Here is a 13,505-nt window from a genome sequence, read left to right on the forward strand (position 1 = left end):
AGGGAAAGGATTCTAAAACATCACCTTTACCCAGCACCAGCCTGAGAGGCTAGAGAACCAGTGGCCTTTATAGCACCATTTTTAAAACCTTAAAGAAATGTAGCTTGACTGAAAAGAAGCACCTAGAAAAAGAGAGATAGCAGAGGTAAGTCTGTTTCAGCCTCTTAACTCCAACCAATTGTAGGACTTGGACAAGTCACTCAGCTTCTCTGACCTGTTTTCTCATCCATCTGGAAAGGGGAATGGACTAAGCTGGATACTCTCACATCCCATCATGCCTTGCTCTTGCTTCTGGGTAACTGACCAACAAGCCTGGCTTGTGCATTGGTCTAACACTACCTTACCCAGACATCACCAGACACAGTATCATCAACACAATCTCCATCTTGCATTGCAGGTACCAGTCAACTCACTGGATGGATGTGGAGCTTCCTGTGTGTGTGTGTGTGTGTGTGTGTGTGTGTGTGTGTGTGTACATGCTCACTAGAATATAGAAAAGTTTAATGTACTGGCAAAAAGTTGAGAATTTCAAGCAACAAGAAAGCCTAGTACCAACATGTAGGACCAAACCTTATTGTAATTAATTCCAACAAACAAAGCTATAATCCTTCATTTTTAGGAACCCTGAATAAGACATTAGATCATCTGGTCACATTCACCTTTGCAGTGCCTGATTTCTTGTAGAATTTAGAACTTAAGTATCTCCCTTGCTACTATAACAGAATGTCTCTTTCAGTCTAGAAATTCATAGAAAGTTAGCCTTCACAAAATACAGAAGTTGCACATTTGGTAGACAATATTCACTTCAACTTTCTTTTCCTGTATTTCCAGCATTTCTTTTTAAATGAATAAAATAAAACAATCTATAAGAAAATGTGGAATGTATTCACAATGGAGTTTTATTCAGCCATAAAGAAGAATGAAATTATGGTATCTGCTGACAAGTGGATGGAAACAGAGAACATCATGCTAAGTGAAATAAGCCAGACTCAGAAATTCAGGAGTTGAATGTTGTCTCTCATATTTGGAAACTAGAGCAAAATAAGGAAAAGAACGCAGTGGGAGGGGAGATCATAAAGATAGAGGGAACATAAATGGAGTAGAAGAAGGAGAGCAAGAGGGAGGGAGGGAGGGAGGAAGGAAGGGAAAGAAAAATGGAATAAAGTTAATGAAATCATGTTATATGCATATATAAATACAACACAGGAAATTTCATCTTTATGTATATGTTGAAATTTTCAACTGAAAATGAATGAGTGAAAGGAAGATCAATAGATTAGAGGAAGGAGAAGAGGAGGAGAGAGGAGGGGCTGAGGGGATTCAGGGTTGAAATCATATTCCATACATGTAAGATTTACTCAAAATGAACCCAACTATTATGCATAACTATAATGCGCTAATGAAAAATAAAATGATCAAAAAGTGATTTTAAAATTTATTATGTGTCTAGGGTTTAATCTAAGGGCATAGGAATACATTCAGGACAGAACTAAGCTTTTAAAAGCTTAGAAAATATCACCACGTGGGAATCTCAGATCTTTTGGGACACTGGCCACAGGAGTTAAGACTATATGTGCATATTTAAGTTAGCACACCCTATCTTCACACTTCCCAACTTAAAAAAGGAAGGTCTTTGACACAGAATTAGTTGCTATTACTTAGCTTTTTATTCTGGTGATCATCATTTCCAATGATTTTTGAAGGCTGGTAAAAAGATAAGGCTGATTTGGATATAATCAATCTTAACTCCAAAGTTCTGTCTCCCTTTGGTGTATCCTCCCAGAAGATGCACACAGGACTGACATCCATGGGTGCTATGTTTAGCTTTACTTTTTTTTTTTTGTAGTTGTAAATGGATAGCATGGTTTTATTTTGTTTCATTTTTATGTGGTACTAAGGATTGAACCCAGTGCCTCACACATGCTAAGCAAGTGCTCTGCGACTGAGCTACAGTCCCAGCCCTAGTTTACTCTTTTCAACATCTCACATCATCGTATTTGGGAACCTCCTTTCTAACGCACCTCATTCTGCCAATGCACATACAGCATTGCACTATTCTCAAAGCAAACAAAAAGGAATAACATTTTACAACCACAAGTGTATTGTAGCTTTGTTGCAACTTGAGACTTCTAGCTATATTGTCCAATGATGAAGAGTTCTAGGTCTAAGTTATTCCAGCACAGGAGCCATTAGCCACATGAAGTATTCAAGCACTTGAAATGTGGCAAGTACACCTGAATAACTGAAGTACTATTTTATTTATTTTTTATTAATTTAAATAGCCCCCTGTGGCTGGTTCCGACACATAAATATCAAGCTTCAAGAAAAAACTAGAAAGTGTTCCATACTCAATGAAAAAAAAAAAAAGAATGAAAGAAAGAAGAAGACTGAATAGCAAAGTGTAGTTGGATTTAGTTAGCATATATCAATGCTAGTAAATTTTTAAGCAGAAAGAAAGCAGCGAGATGATTTTGCACATCCCCTGGCATTCTCTGTCACTGGCAGCTTCTCTGCCAAAGATTACGCCAGTAAAATGTGCAATTCATTTGCTTTGAGTCTGTAATTGGTTTAGTGTACACATAGGAAAAGGATGAAACATTTAACAAAATTAAGTGTGGTTTGGTTTAAAATTATTAATCCTTCTTTGATTTTTCTTTTATGGAATGAAAGCCTCCAGGACAAAAGTTATGCAGTTGGAGCTACATTCTCTCCTTGCTCCAAGTCAGCCAGCTGAAGTGCAAATCTCCCAAGACTTCAAAGGGACCCTGCTTAAGTCACTGCTGGCTGGGGGAAGTAGGAAGAGAACTTAGCTCTCTATAAGGAGAAGATTCCGAAAAGTGACAGAGTGCAGAACCAAAGGGTTTGCTGAACACTAAAAACCAGGAAAAAAGATAACCTTCACACTTGGGTGGGGGAGGGGCAGAAAGAAACAGAGGAAGACAAGAGCATTGGTACATTCCAAGAAACTATTATGGTGATGGATTGTCTTCAGGCTCCTCCCACCAAACAGCACCTTTTAAAGCCATGTCCCCTCTGGCACCATCATATCCAATTACAAACAGTGATATTTAAACACAAATGTGAGCAGCTGATGGAGTACCCAGGGGGCTGAAGGCAGACTTTCCCCACGTGGCATAAACAATCAAAAGGGAGAGAGAAAATGAGAAAAGATGCAAAATAAAGAAGCAGTATAAAGACACTTTTCTGTGACAAATACAAGAGAACATATTCATCAGAAAGTAATCCACTGTGAATGAAGGTTTTGCTTACCCCTTTCTGAAGACCCCCAACTTCCCAACGCCCCAATGGGACTGTTGAGAGTTTGGGCAGCAAAAAAACAGAAGAGAAGAGGGATTTCTAACTCCTGATTCAAGCAAAAGTGAATCAAGCTGCCCTGGCTACACAATCAACTTATGCAAAAACTCAAATGTTTATGAAGTCTTTAAAATAAAATCTTGGTTGATCTAGATTCCAACAGCTCCTACCCTTTGAATTCGTCCAGAGGAAAATAAAAGTAGCCTGAGAAAAAGAAGAAAGATTTTTTGTTTTTTCTTTTTTATTGTTGTTATTAACGGGGGAAAAAAATCAAGAAATAGCAATTCCATGGCTCTGAGATGTTTTTATCTTTAAGGGTGATTCCTACGTTACCAAGTCACCCACAGGTTCTTTCTGCATTCAATGTGAATAACTCAGTGGTAGAAAATGGCAATGCTGACATTGCTGGGTACCCACAGATCTCTTTCCTTTCAATCAAGGTACAGATGGTACCTGAAATGAAAAAGCTTATGAATATAGACACACCAAATATCTTTGATGAAGGTTCAACTGTCTGAGGTTTTGTGGCCAAATATTCAATCTCTTGAGTGAAAAAAAAAATCTTTTGTACTTCAGATTCAGGGGCCCGTTTCAAACTTGGACCATTTTGAAACTCTAACCTGTTTACCTTCTGATTTTTCTTCTGTGTCTCCCTTTCTTTCCTCTGGTTCTAACAAGATTTTCCAATCAAAATAAAAAACATTCAGTTTTTCAAACATAAGGGGAATGATTTCTGATTGTTTAACTCTTTCACTGGACAGCTGGCACTCCATCCATAGATGTGGATCCAGCATATATGGATTCAACCAACTGCAGGCGGAAAACATTCAGGGGAAAAAAAATGTGCCTGTACTAAACATGTAGACTTTTTTCTTGTCATTATTTCTAAACAATACAAAATAACAATTATTTACATGACATTTACATTGTATGAAGCGTTATAACAATCTAGAGATTATTTAAAGTGTGGATCAGGTTGTGCATAGATTGTATGCAAATTCTGTAGCATTTTACATGAAGAACTTGAGCATACACAGATTTGGGTGTCTGCCATGGGGTGAGGGACTCCTGAAACCAATCCCCCAGACACTGAAGGACAACTGCAACTGGATGAATGAGCACAAACTTCCAAAGACTAAAGCTTAGTTAAATTTCAGGGTCAACGAACAAAGAATATATATGTATTCCCTAATTGGAAGCTTCCATGCATATAACAGATAAGTTTCCAAATTTAGCAACTATGATGAACAAATCTGATGTTCCATTGTGGTTCTGTGCATTTCTCCTATTTAGCAATCTACTGATGTGGTTAAGAATTATGGAGAGTATTTCTCACTTCCAAATTTTCTGGTACCAAGACAGCATCCTGGGTCTGGAATAGAAAATGGCTATTCCAGTCCTATAATCTAAAAGGAAATCTGCAGCCAAAATGAAATTAGTAGATATCAAAGTGCTGGGATATCTCCCTCTACTTCTTCTTATTTCCTATGATCAACTCAGATGTGATGAACTCAGATTCCCTTTATCTTCCCATTGTTATCAAGAAACATAGTACTGATGATTAGAGTTATTATATTCTTAATTTTAACTTATTCATGAATGATGTGAACCACCTCTCAAGTCTTCACCAACAAGGGAAGGGAGAAGTGGGAACCCATTGCTGGAGTAACTTAATTCCATGTCATTAGCCTCAATGACAACATCCATTACTCCCCCAAATCTGGAAGGCTGGTCACTGCAAACCTGGGTATCTGAGTCGAATAAACCCATTACAATCTATCACAGGATGGGAGTCTCACACCATCTAAGTTTTCCCCAATAACTCTAAATTAGCTAAGAATCAGCACTTACCCAACAATCTCTCATGCAGGTATATCTTGTTTCATCTTGTATATATAAGCTAAATTTTTAGGTATTTTTCTGATAGCTTTTATGTATATGTTATAAATTATGACCCATTATTTTACCTGACAAGCTTCACGAAGATTTAAATCATAATACATGCATGATTTTCTAAATATAACTGGGTCAGACAAAACAGTCCATTTCAGTATATTTCTGCTAACCTTAGAGCAGTTTCATTGCATTTATGATATTTGCCACAAAATCATACCAGTTCCAATGTCCAGAAACTTTCAATTATTGTTTCATTTTACCTAGTATACTCAGTTACTAAGACTACACCAAACCTTTGCAAATAACAGATCCATACATTTGAACTCAATTTGAAAAGCTAGTTTATGAGAAGATTTTAATGCATCTTTTGTATTTTAATTAAAATCACGTAAGTGCTTTGCAAAACTTAGAATAGATGTATCTTGAAGCTATTTGCAAGAAAGGTAAACTTAAAAAAATAATTCTTTCTGAATGAGGAAATGATTTTCAAACTTTTGTATCACCTCTAGAGCCAAAAGCACTAAGATATACAAGTCTGTTGAAACCTTTACTAAGACTGTTGTCTTCATAGCCCTAATTACATGTTTCAGCATTAATTAGTTACAGCAAGGCTTAATGTCAAGAAAGTGGTTTCTAGAATGGCACAAAAAATGTATACACCTGTAAATATGCATATGTATCCTGAAACTATTATTTTAGAATATATCTATCCCCTCCACCACACCTTCATCTTTGCCCACACTTGTATTTTACCAGGAACACTGTTGCATCCTGCAGAGCTGGGAGTGAAGAACTAAGCATATGTTATTCAGCAAAGAGAGTTAAGTGGATTGCTTAATTAAGGTTAATCAGTGTCAAAGTTAAGAAAATAATTCAGAAATCCTGCTCCAAGACTCCTAGTTCTAAAAATTATTTTCTGCTTTTATATTCAAAGTGCATTTTCAATACCATACTTAGATATTTTGGTTTTAATCAAGTTTTCATATGACATGAAGGAGAGATAAAACACGAGCAATCCTTTCTTATTGAATTAATTTGATTTTTGTCTTTTGCACTCCCAGCTATCAAGACTGTCGAATAAACCAGTTTTGATTCATAAATAATAGTTCCATTATATCTACTGTGCCACTCGTCAGAGTACCTGAAATTTTAATTCACTTGTTCAGCTAAATTTCATCCTCAGTTCATGGCCATAAAATTCTTTATTGACAAACTTTCAAACCAACTTTGACTCTGAGGTATCTAGTCAACATTTTTCTTCTGTGTGGATATTAGTTTATTGAATAAGTGGCATCTGTTTTCCTCCACATCACTAGCAGAGCAGGTATTTCCTTTTGACAGCTTTGCAGGATTTATGGGTTTGCATGCTCCGAAGAAAAATAGTACTAAGCAAAAAATTCCAATTCATTACCTCTTAGTACTTAATTAAGTTCATACCCACAGCACACTGGAGGTGAACTCTGAAACGACTGTGACAGCCGCAGAGCAGCCAGCTATATTATCTTTGGAAGACAGAGAGGATTCTAATTATCCTGACCTCATTTTTCCACCTATGATATTCATAAATGTTCCTTGTGTTTTGCTCCCTTTTAAACTTGGACATAACTGTTTGGATAGCAAGTGCAGATTTCTCTCTGCAGCCACCAACCTGTCTGTTCAGCCCATATAAACCATAGAGGCAAGCAGTGGCCTAACATTACTCTCCAACCTTCCTGAATGCAGGCACCTCTTAGCACAGGGTTTCCCTCCAAGGTGTGGCGGGAGGCGGTGACTGGTATCTGGCAGCAAGGCAAGCAGCGGGTCTCACTAAGCAAACACAGCATGAGCAGTGGGAGTCAGGGTTACCTGTCCGGGTTCTGCGTGCACACGTGCATCTGGAGGAGGATCCGCTGCGTGAAAGTCTTAAAGCACTGCCCGCATTTCCAGAGATGCCAGTCACTGAACTCCGAGTGGAGCTGGCTCGTGGAAGTCGGGCTGGCGAGGACCCGCTGGTTTTTCACGTTGATTTGGTTAAATCCTGATTCAATGGGCCCAGACTTATCCAGGAGGGAGAAGTTCCTGCTGCACGGAGTCTGTGGGAATACCACGGAGCGCTGCTGGGTGGCGGGGGAGAGTTTGCTGCTCTTGTTGAAGGGCTGCAGGGTGTCTTGTCGGCACATGGCTTCCATTACAGTTGAAGGGACGTTTACTGGGAGAACAGCAATAGTTTTAGAAGATCAGTTTTACTAGCCCTTAAAATAAACACAATAACACATACTTGAAAAAGTTGTATAAATGGACATTTTAGAATTTAAATGTTAAAATTGGCATTTTAAAATTTAATTTAGGATTTTGTGGGTTCCCCCCCCCAAAAAAAAATCAACATAGTAACAGACATTTGAGCCGGGAGGAAACATTATAATCACAAATTAATAGCTCATCTATTGCCTGTTTGTTGAGCAACTACCATAAGTTCAGAATAGTTCTTAGCACAGTCTTTGCTTTCAGAGTTCACTTATGACTTGAGACATCTAAGACTCCATTAGGAGGCTCCACCTGCACCCTGTTTCCTGGCAGTTATCTGCGAGGCACAGCAAAGAAGAGGAACTGAGCACGGGGCTGCCTGGAGGGAGTGCCTTGAGCTGTACTGAGAGGGTGGATTTGGCTGGAGTAGGTGAAGTATGTCAGCCCAGAACAGGGATTCAGGAAAAGCTGGTTGAAGAGATAAAGCAAAGAAGGTGAAAGATACTTGAAGACAGGAGAGGTCTAGCATGCTGATGGACTAGTGATAGAGATAGGCTGACCTAACAGACACAGATTTCTGGACACTGTGGGAATAAGTGTTGGGGGGGGCAAGAAACAGGGAGGGGTGAACAGAACCCAAAAGGCCTTGGAAGTCCAAATAAATAATTAAAGAAATATAAACTTTAGGCAGAAGAAATAGACATAGGCTGCTTCTGGGCAGATGAATAACAAGGAAAAAAAAACCCAACTCTGTTCAAGGAGGGCCTGAGAGAGGCAATGATTGACAGGCGAATGCAGGGAATGGGAAGCAACAGAGGTGCTTGGGCTTTGGAATCAGAAAACCGAAGGTCAAATGATGACTCTGCCTTCTATTAGCCTGATGATCTCAGGCAAGTTATTCAAGGACCCTGTGCCCCAATTTGCCCTTCTTTAAAATGAGAACTGTGGTAGTAATAATCCTAAAAATAATAGCAGCATAGCTTAGTGGTTAACATGGCCTAGATTTTAACTCTGCTATTTACCAGCCAGTGACTGTAAGTATGGAACATCAAAATCCACAATTTAGTCCTTGGTAGAATGTAAAATGGCAGCTTTAAAGACCAAACGAGACAGTGCATAAATGGCATTTAAAGAGCTTGACCTATGGTTGACACTCAATAGCTATGGAGCTCCAGGAACCCTGGTTCCTCATCTTTCAGCCTCTCCTTATGAGGATTAAGTGTGATAATGAGAGCACACATCACAGAGCCTGACAGCTATAGTAGCCATTCTCCTTATGATAGAAGAAGAGGCTAGAATGAAGGGAGTGACTAGGGTGGTGGAAGTGGAAATGGAAGAAGAACTAGAAATAAGAAATATTTTTGATGAGGGGATCTAATATACTTTAAATGTATTGTTCTTTTCTAAAAATTGTAATATTTATCAAGTATTCACTGATCAATCCATAGGTCCCAAGGTGATTAGAACCTATACAATAGATTATTATTTTTTAAAAGTAACTACCATCTCAAATAATGTACTTTTTGTCACTTCAGGGTTAGGAGATTAAAGGTTATAGGGTGGTCAAAAGAATAGAATTAGAGACCAAAAATTTTTTTAAGGATGATTGGCAAAAAGGTTGGCAATGTCAAGTCATAAAACCATGTAAAACTTCGTCCATTGGCCACTGGCTCAGATTCTCATGGAAAACATCAACAGAGAGTTCTCATTCTGCCCAACCCAGACAATGACTGAGCTTCCTAAATCATGAAGACTCAACATCTTCAACCATAAAAAGAGAACAGTGGAGGACTGTGACCACTGGGAGGCTCTGTGCTTGATGGGGCAGGCAGATGCAGAATGTGGGGACAGAGAGGGGTGGGTGTGCTGCCTCAGGATTCTTTATCTCAGAGCATTCTGCAGAATCAAGTGTGCTCAATGAATTCAAAAGAAGGAACAGCCCTTGTCTACAAGGTTCTCAGCTCAGCCCATCTTGTCTTAGGAAGGAACGTAAAGAAGAGACTTGCACACTTGGAAACATCTGGAGTAGGTAGAACCTGCAGTTCTTGACCCTGGATACTGCTCATTAGACTCACACGGGAGTATTTTAAAAACTTAAATCAGTCTCTCAATAGACCCTAAGCATCTCATTTTTAAAAGTTCCCCAGGTGATTCTCAAATGAAATCAGAGAATCACTGATCTAATCCTGTCCTTTCTCATTACGAATGACAAAAACTGAATCTCAAGAATGTCTGTTAATTTGCTCAGAATCACACACTCGGGGATACATGAAGGCTGGAAGTTTTTAGCTTCCTGACTTCCAGGGAATTTTGTTTCTGACAACACATCTGTATCATCTGCTTATTAGCTGTGTTCAAGAATACAAAGAATGTTTTACAGATAGTTAAGTGTGTGTGTGTGTGTGTGTGTGTGTGTGTGTATCAAACACATCAAGTCATATGTAATATGAACATAAAAGTTATATGTACAGCTAAATATTCCTATATATGTATTTTTGTGTATATGCCTATATTTTAAATATAAATATTTATCATTTGACCCTCTGAGGCAAAAATTTATTATCAATATGGAATCTGTGGACATTTCTTGGACTTTTAAGAATCTTTTATTGCACACAGATTGTTACTTTTAAAATAGGCGCTGAAAGATAAGGAGGAATGTTTTGCCATGTTTGGGCCTGTTTTTAATAAAAAAATAAATAAAAACAGCAGCATTGTCAGAGATCAGGGTGGAACCCATATTGTTTAGCCCTTTCATAAGTGATCTGGAAGGGGCAAAGCACAGGGAAACCCACAAGTCTTCAGGCGACACTAAGTTTTTGCAGGCCAGGAAATTTCTGACTAGCAGGAAGGAATGCACAGGGGAAGACGGCAGAATAAAGATGTCAGCAACATGCCAGAGAGCAGGCAAAACTGGCTAGAAGCTTCACTGTTGGAAAGAGGAATATAATGCCTTTGGGGAAAGTAATTCAAAGAGTAAAAAGTATAGATGATAGATTCTGGCTACCCACTTATGCTTCTAGAAAGTAACCTAATCTGTTAATTTTTTTTTAAATTTCTAAGGTCACATAATATTTATACAGAAACAAAAGAGGTTGTGGGCCAATGATTTTTATAAATTTAATTAACAGTGTCAGATGGTAATAAAGAAAGATTTATGTATTTAAAAGTTTGTGTAATAATTGGGGTTTATGGGATCTGAGCTAATGATATACAGTAAATAGCATTTAGACAATAAGAAATGGGGATGGTTGGAGTACAATTATTCTCCATTTTATCATTTTCTTTTCCAGAACACTCCATAACAAGTATAAAATGCTTTCCAGTGACAGGTAGCAATAGTTGCACCCTGTGTTCCTCTTTGAGCATGGCACTTTACTTATGAATAAATGCAGTTCTACCAAATATATAATTTTTTAGAAGTAATGATAAGAATGAATGATTTTTAGAAAAGCAGCTTTGATTCCTAAGCTGTCCTATAGAGTTTCTGCACACTTCCACAAGATGCTGTAAGTCTAAAAAGATTTTTGTTTTGCTTTAAAAAAAAAAAAAAAAAGAGAAAGCAAAACTTTTCAGAAGATACAGATCATCCTTCCTAAATATCACCTCTCTGGCTGTGACAAATCTAAAGTATTAACCAGATTATTAAATATCAGAAAGGGAACAGGAATCAACCTGAAAACTCCCAAACTCAAGAAAGACGATACGGACAGAGGCCAGAGGTGGTAACAAACATGAAAAGTTGAAGAGGCCTGTGCATGAAGTGATACTGAGCTACTAAATCTCTTCACCCTATAAAGACAAAGATGAAGAAAGAGAATACAAATCCTTGCAGGATACAGCCAAGGAAAAACATGAACTCATCAAATATGGACAGTAAAGACATTGGGAGAGCACTGAGCATCTATTACATGCCTCACATGGTCGTAGGTGTGGTGGATGCGGGCAGGAGGGTTCTCAATCCCTGCCCTCCTGGCACTGAAACACTAGTGGGAGAGACAGATATTAAACAGATAAACTCAATGTCATCAAATCTAAAATTCCATTAATTACACCCTTAGAACTGTAAGTCACCATTCATTGGCAAGATACCTGCCTGTTTCAGAAAGATGAAAACATGAAACACATGAATTTTAGAGTTGACAAAATACAGTTACCACAAGTGTGAAAAGTGCTCTAAGAAAGAAAGGAGTGCCAGGAAGTCATATATGAGAGAAGGCTAAACACAGGGTATGAGGGAATCTGAGTCCTGACAGGTGCCCAGGTGTCAGGGAGATGGGAGGAGGGGAAGCAAGCAATACAAGAGAAAGAACATAAGCAGATTTGTCACAGAGCCATTGCTGGGGGGTGGGGGGAGCCCAGGGCCCTAAAGGAACTGAAAGAAGAACAATGTGGCCAGAGAGGGAAGAGGAGATGGGGCTGCAGCTGGGGCTGGAGATGAAGCCAGCCCGACCTCCCGTGTCTGTGGAAGTTGAACAGAGAATGGAAACAAGACATGGGGTGGTCGGAGGCAGCTCACAAAACAGGATGAATAACATCTATAGCCAACTGAATACAGCGGGCATGCTAAAGATCTTTGGATTCTAATTTATATAACATTACGTGTTATAAAATCTTTCTGAAGACTCCATGAGGCCCAAAGGATACCATATTAAAGAACTGAGTATTCAGCATAAGAGTCATAGCAAGGTGAAAACTAGTTTTGAGCTAAGGATGTGAAAACATCAGATTTATGCTTTCTATGCTGATAAATGAAAAAGTAAGCTTCGGAACAATGTATATAGCATGTAACTGTTTGTATATAAAAGTGTGTGTGTGAGGGGGTGAGAACCAGAGAAAAGAAAGGGAGAATATGCTTAGATGTCTGAATGGACAAAAATTATCTCTGAAAAAAAAAATAGCTAAGAACCTGTCAAGGCCACCGATTGTCTCTTGCAAGGAGACTTGCATGTCCGTGGTACATTCTGGACTTTGATCTACGGGACTGAACAACCCTGTTAGAAAAACAAATGGATAAACTGAAACAAAATAAGCTAATCAATGAAACTTCACTCTGGCTGCTGTGATACTAAAGAGGGAAAGTGCGGGGACAAGGGATGCTGCTGCAGTGGTCCAGGCCAGAGCAGACAGTGATGCAGATCAGGGTGGCGGCAGTAGAGATAGAGAAGAAAAGCATGAAGAATACACAATCAATGGGATTTGGTGATAGAAGACCAAGCAATAATGAGGTGTCCAGGTTTCTAGAAAAAGCAACTGGATGAATGGGACAGTTGAACTGGGGGAGAGGCAGTCAGTAGAAGTGAATACCACGGTTTCTGTTGTACTATGTTTAGTTTGAGACATGAAACATGGAAGTGGAGATGTTATGGAGATGGCTGGATAGGACGCTGTGGCTCAGTATTGAGGTCTGGATTGAAAATGCAAATCTGGGAGTACCTGTGTTAAGTCCGCTTCCCTGCAAAATAGACTCTGGAATGGAAATCTGGAGCTGAGTGCAGGAGGTTCCCTGGGGAGAGTGCTCTCAGCATCAATACCTGTTGGGGAATGAGGTGAGTGGGATTGGGCCAAGGGAGGATTTTAACAACTCTGGAGCTGGGACTGTCCTTCAAAGCTGTCCTGCTTTGAGGAAATAGAACCAGTCTTTTATATCTCACACTGATCAATGTTGACTGGCTTGGGCAGGGTGTACGAAGATGGTGGTTTTCTTATGCTGACGTTAATTCCTGAAGACAAGTTCATATGAGAAAGGTCACCTTCCTACACCCCATGAACTGGGGGAGTGAGTGTACCCCACTCCTGCAATGAGGCTGGGAGAGAAGCAGTGCCATTGCATCCTACAGCACCCCACAGTCAGATCTCTCATGATAGTGGCTTTCCCAGAAGGTAGATTGCTGCCTTCTGTTGGAGTCCCACGCAGATACAGAGGCATTCCATTTCTCCATTGTTTTTTTCTAGAAACTTCAAGGTTTCTCTAGCTCTAGACCAACTTTTATATTGGTTTCTTGTTCCGGGGGTTCCATATCTGCCAGATAGTGTAAAGTCAAGCCCCGTGCCATTCTACAGCTAACTAC

The 13,505-nt window shown here is 39.2% G+C and overlaps 1 protein-coding gene across 1 annotated transcript in view; it reads right to left on the bottom strand.

The window, feature by feature from the left end:
- Prdm6 (PR/SET domain 6) overlaps positions 1-13,505 on the bottom strand; it is a 99,340-nt gene that overhangs the window by 9,800 nt on the left and 76,035 nt on the right. The window contains exon 6 of the mRNA XM_005330880.4: positions 7,057-7,399. Within this exon, the coding sequence (XP_005330937.2) occupies positions 7,057-7,399 (343 nt within the window). The remainder of the gene's footprint in view (positions 1-7,056; positions 7,400-13,505) is intronic.

This window comes from Ictidomys tridecemlineatus, chromosome 1, assembly GCF_052094955.1.
Source record: "Ictidomys tridecemlineatus isolate mIctTri1 chromosome 1, mIctTri1.hap1, whole genome shotgun sequence".
NCBI classification, from domain to species: domain Eukaryota; kingdom Metazoa; phylum Chordata; class Mammalia; order Rodentia; family Sciuridae; genus Ictidomys; species Ictidomys tridecemlineatus.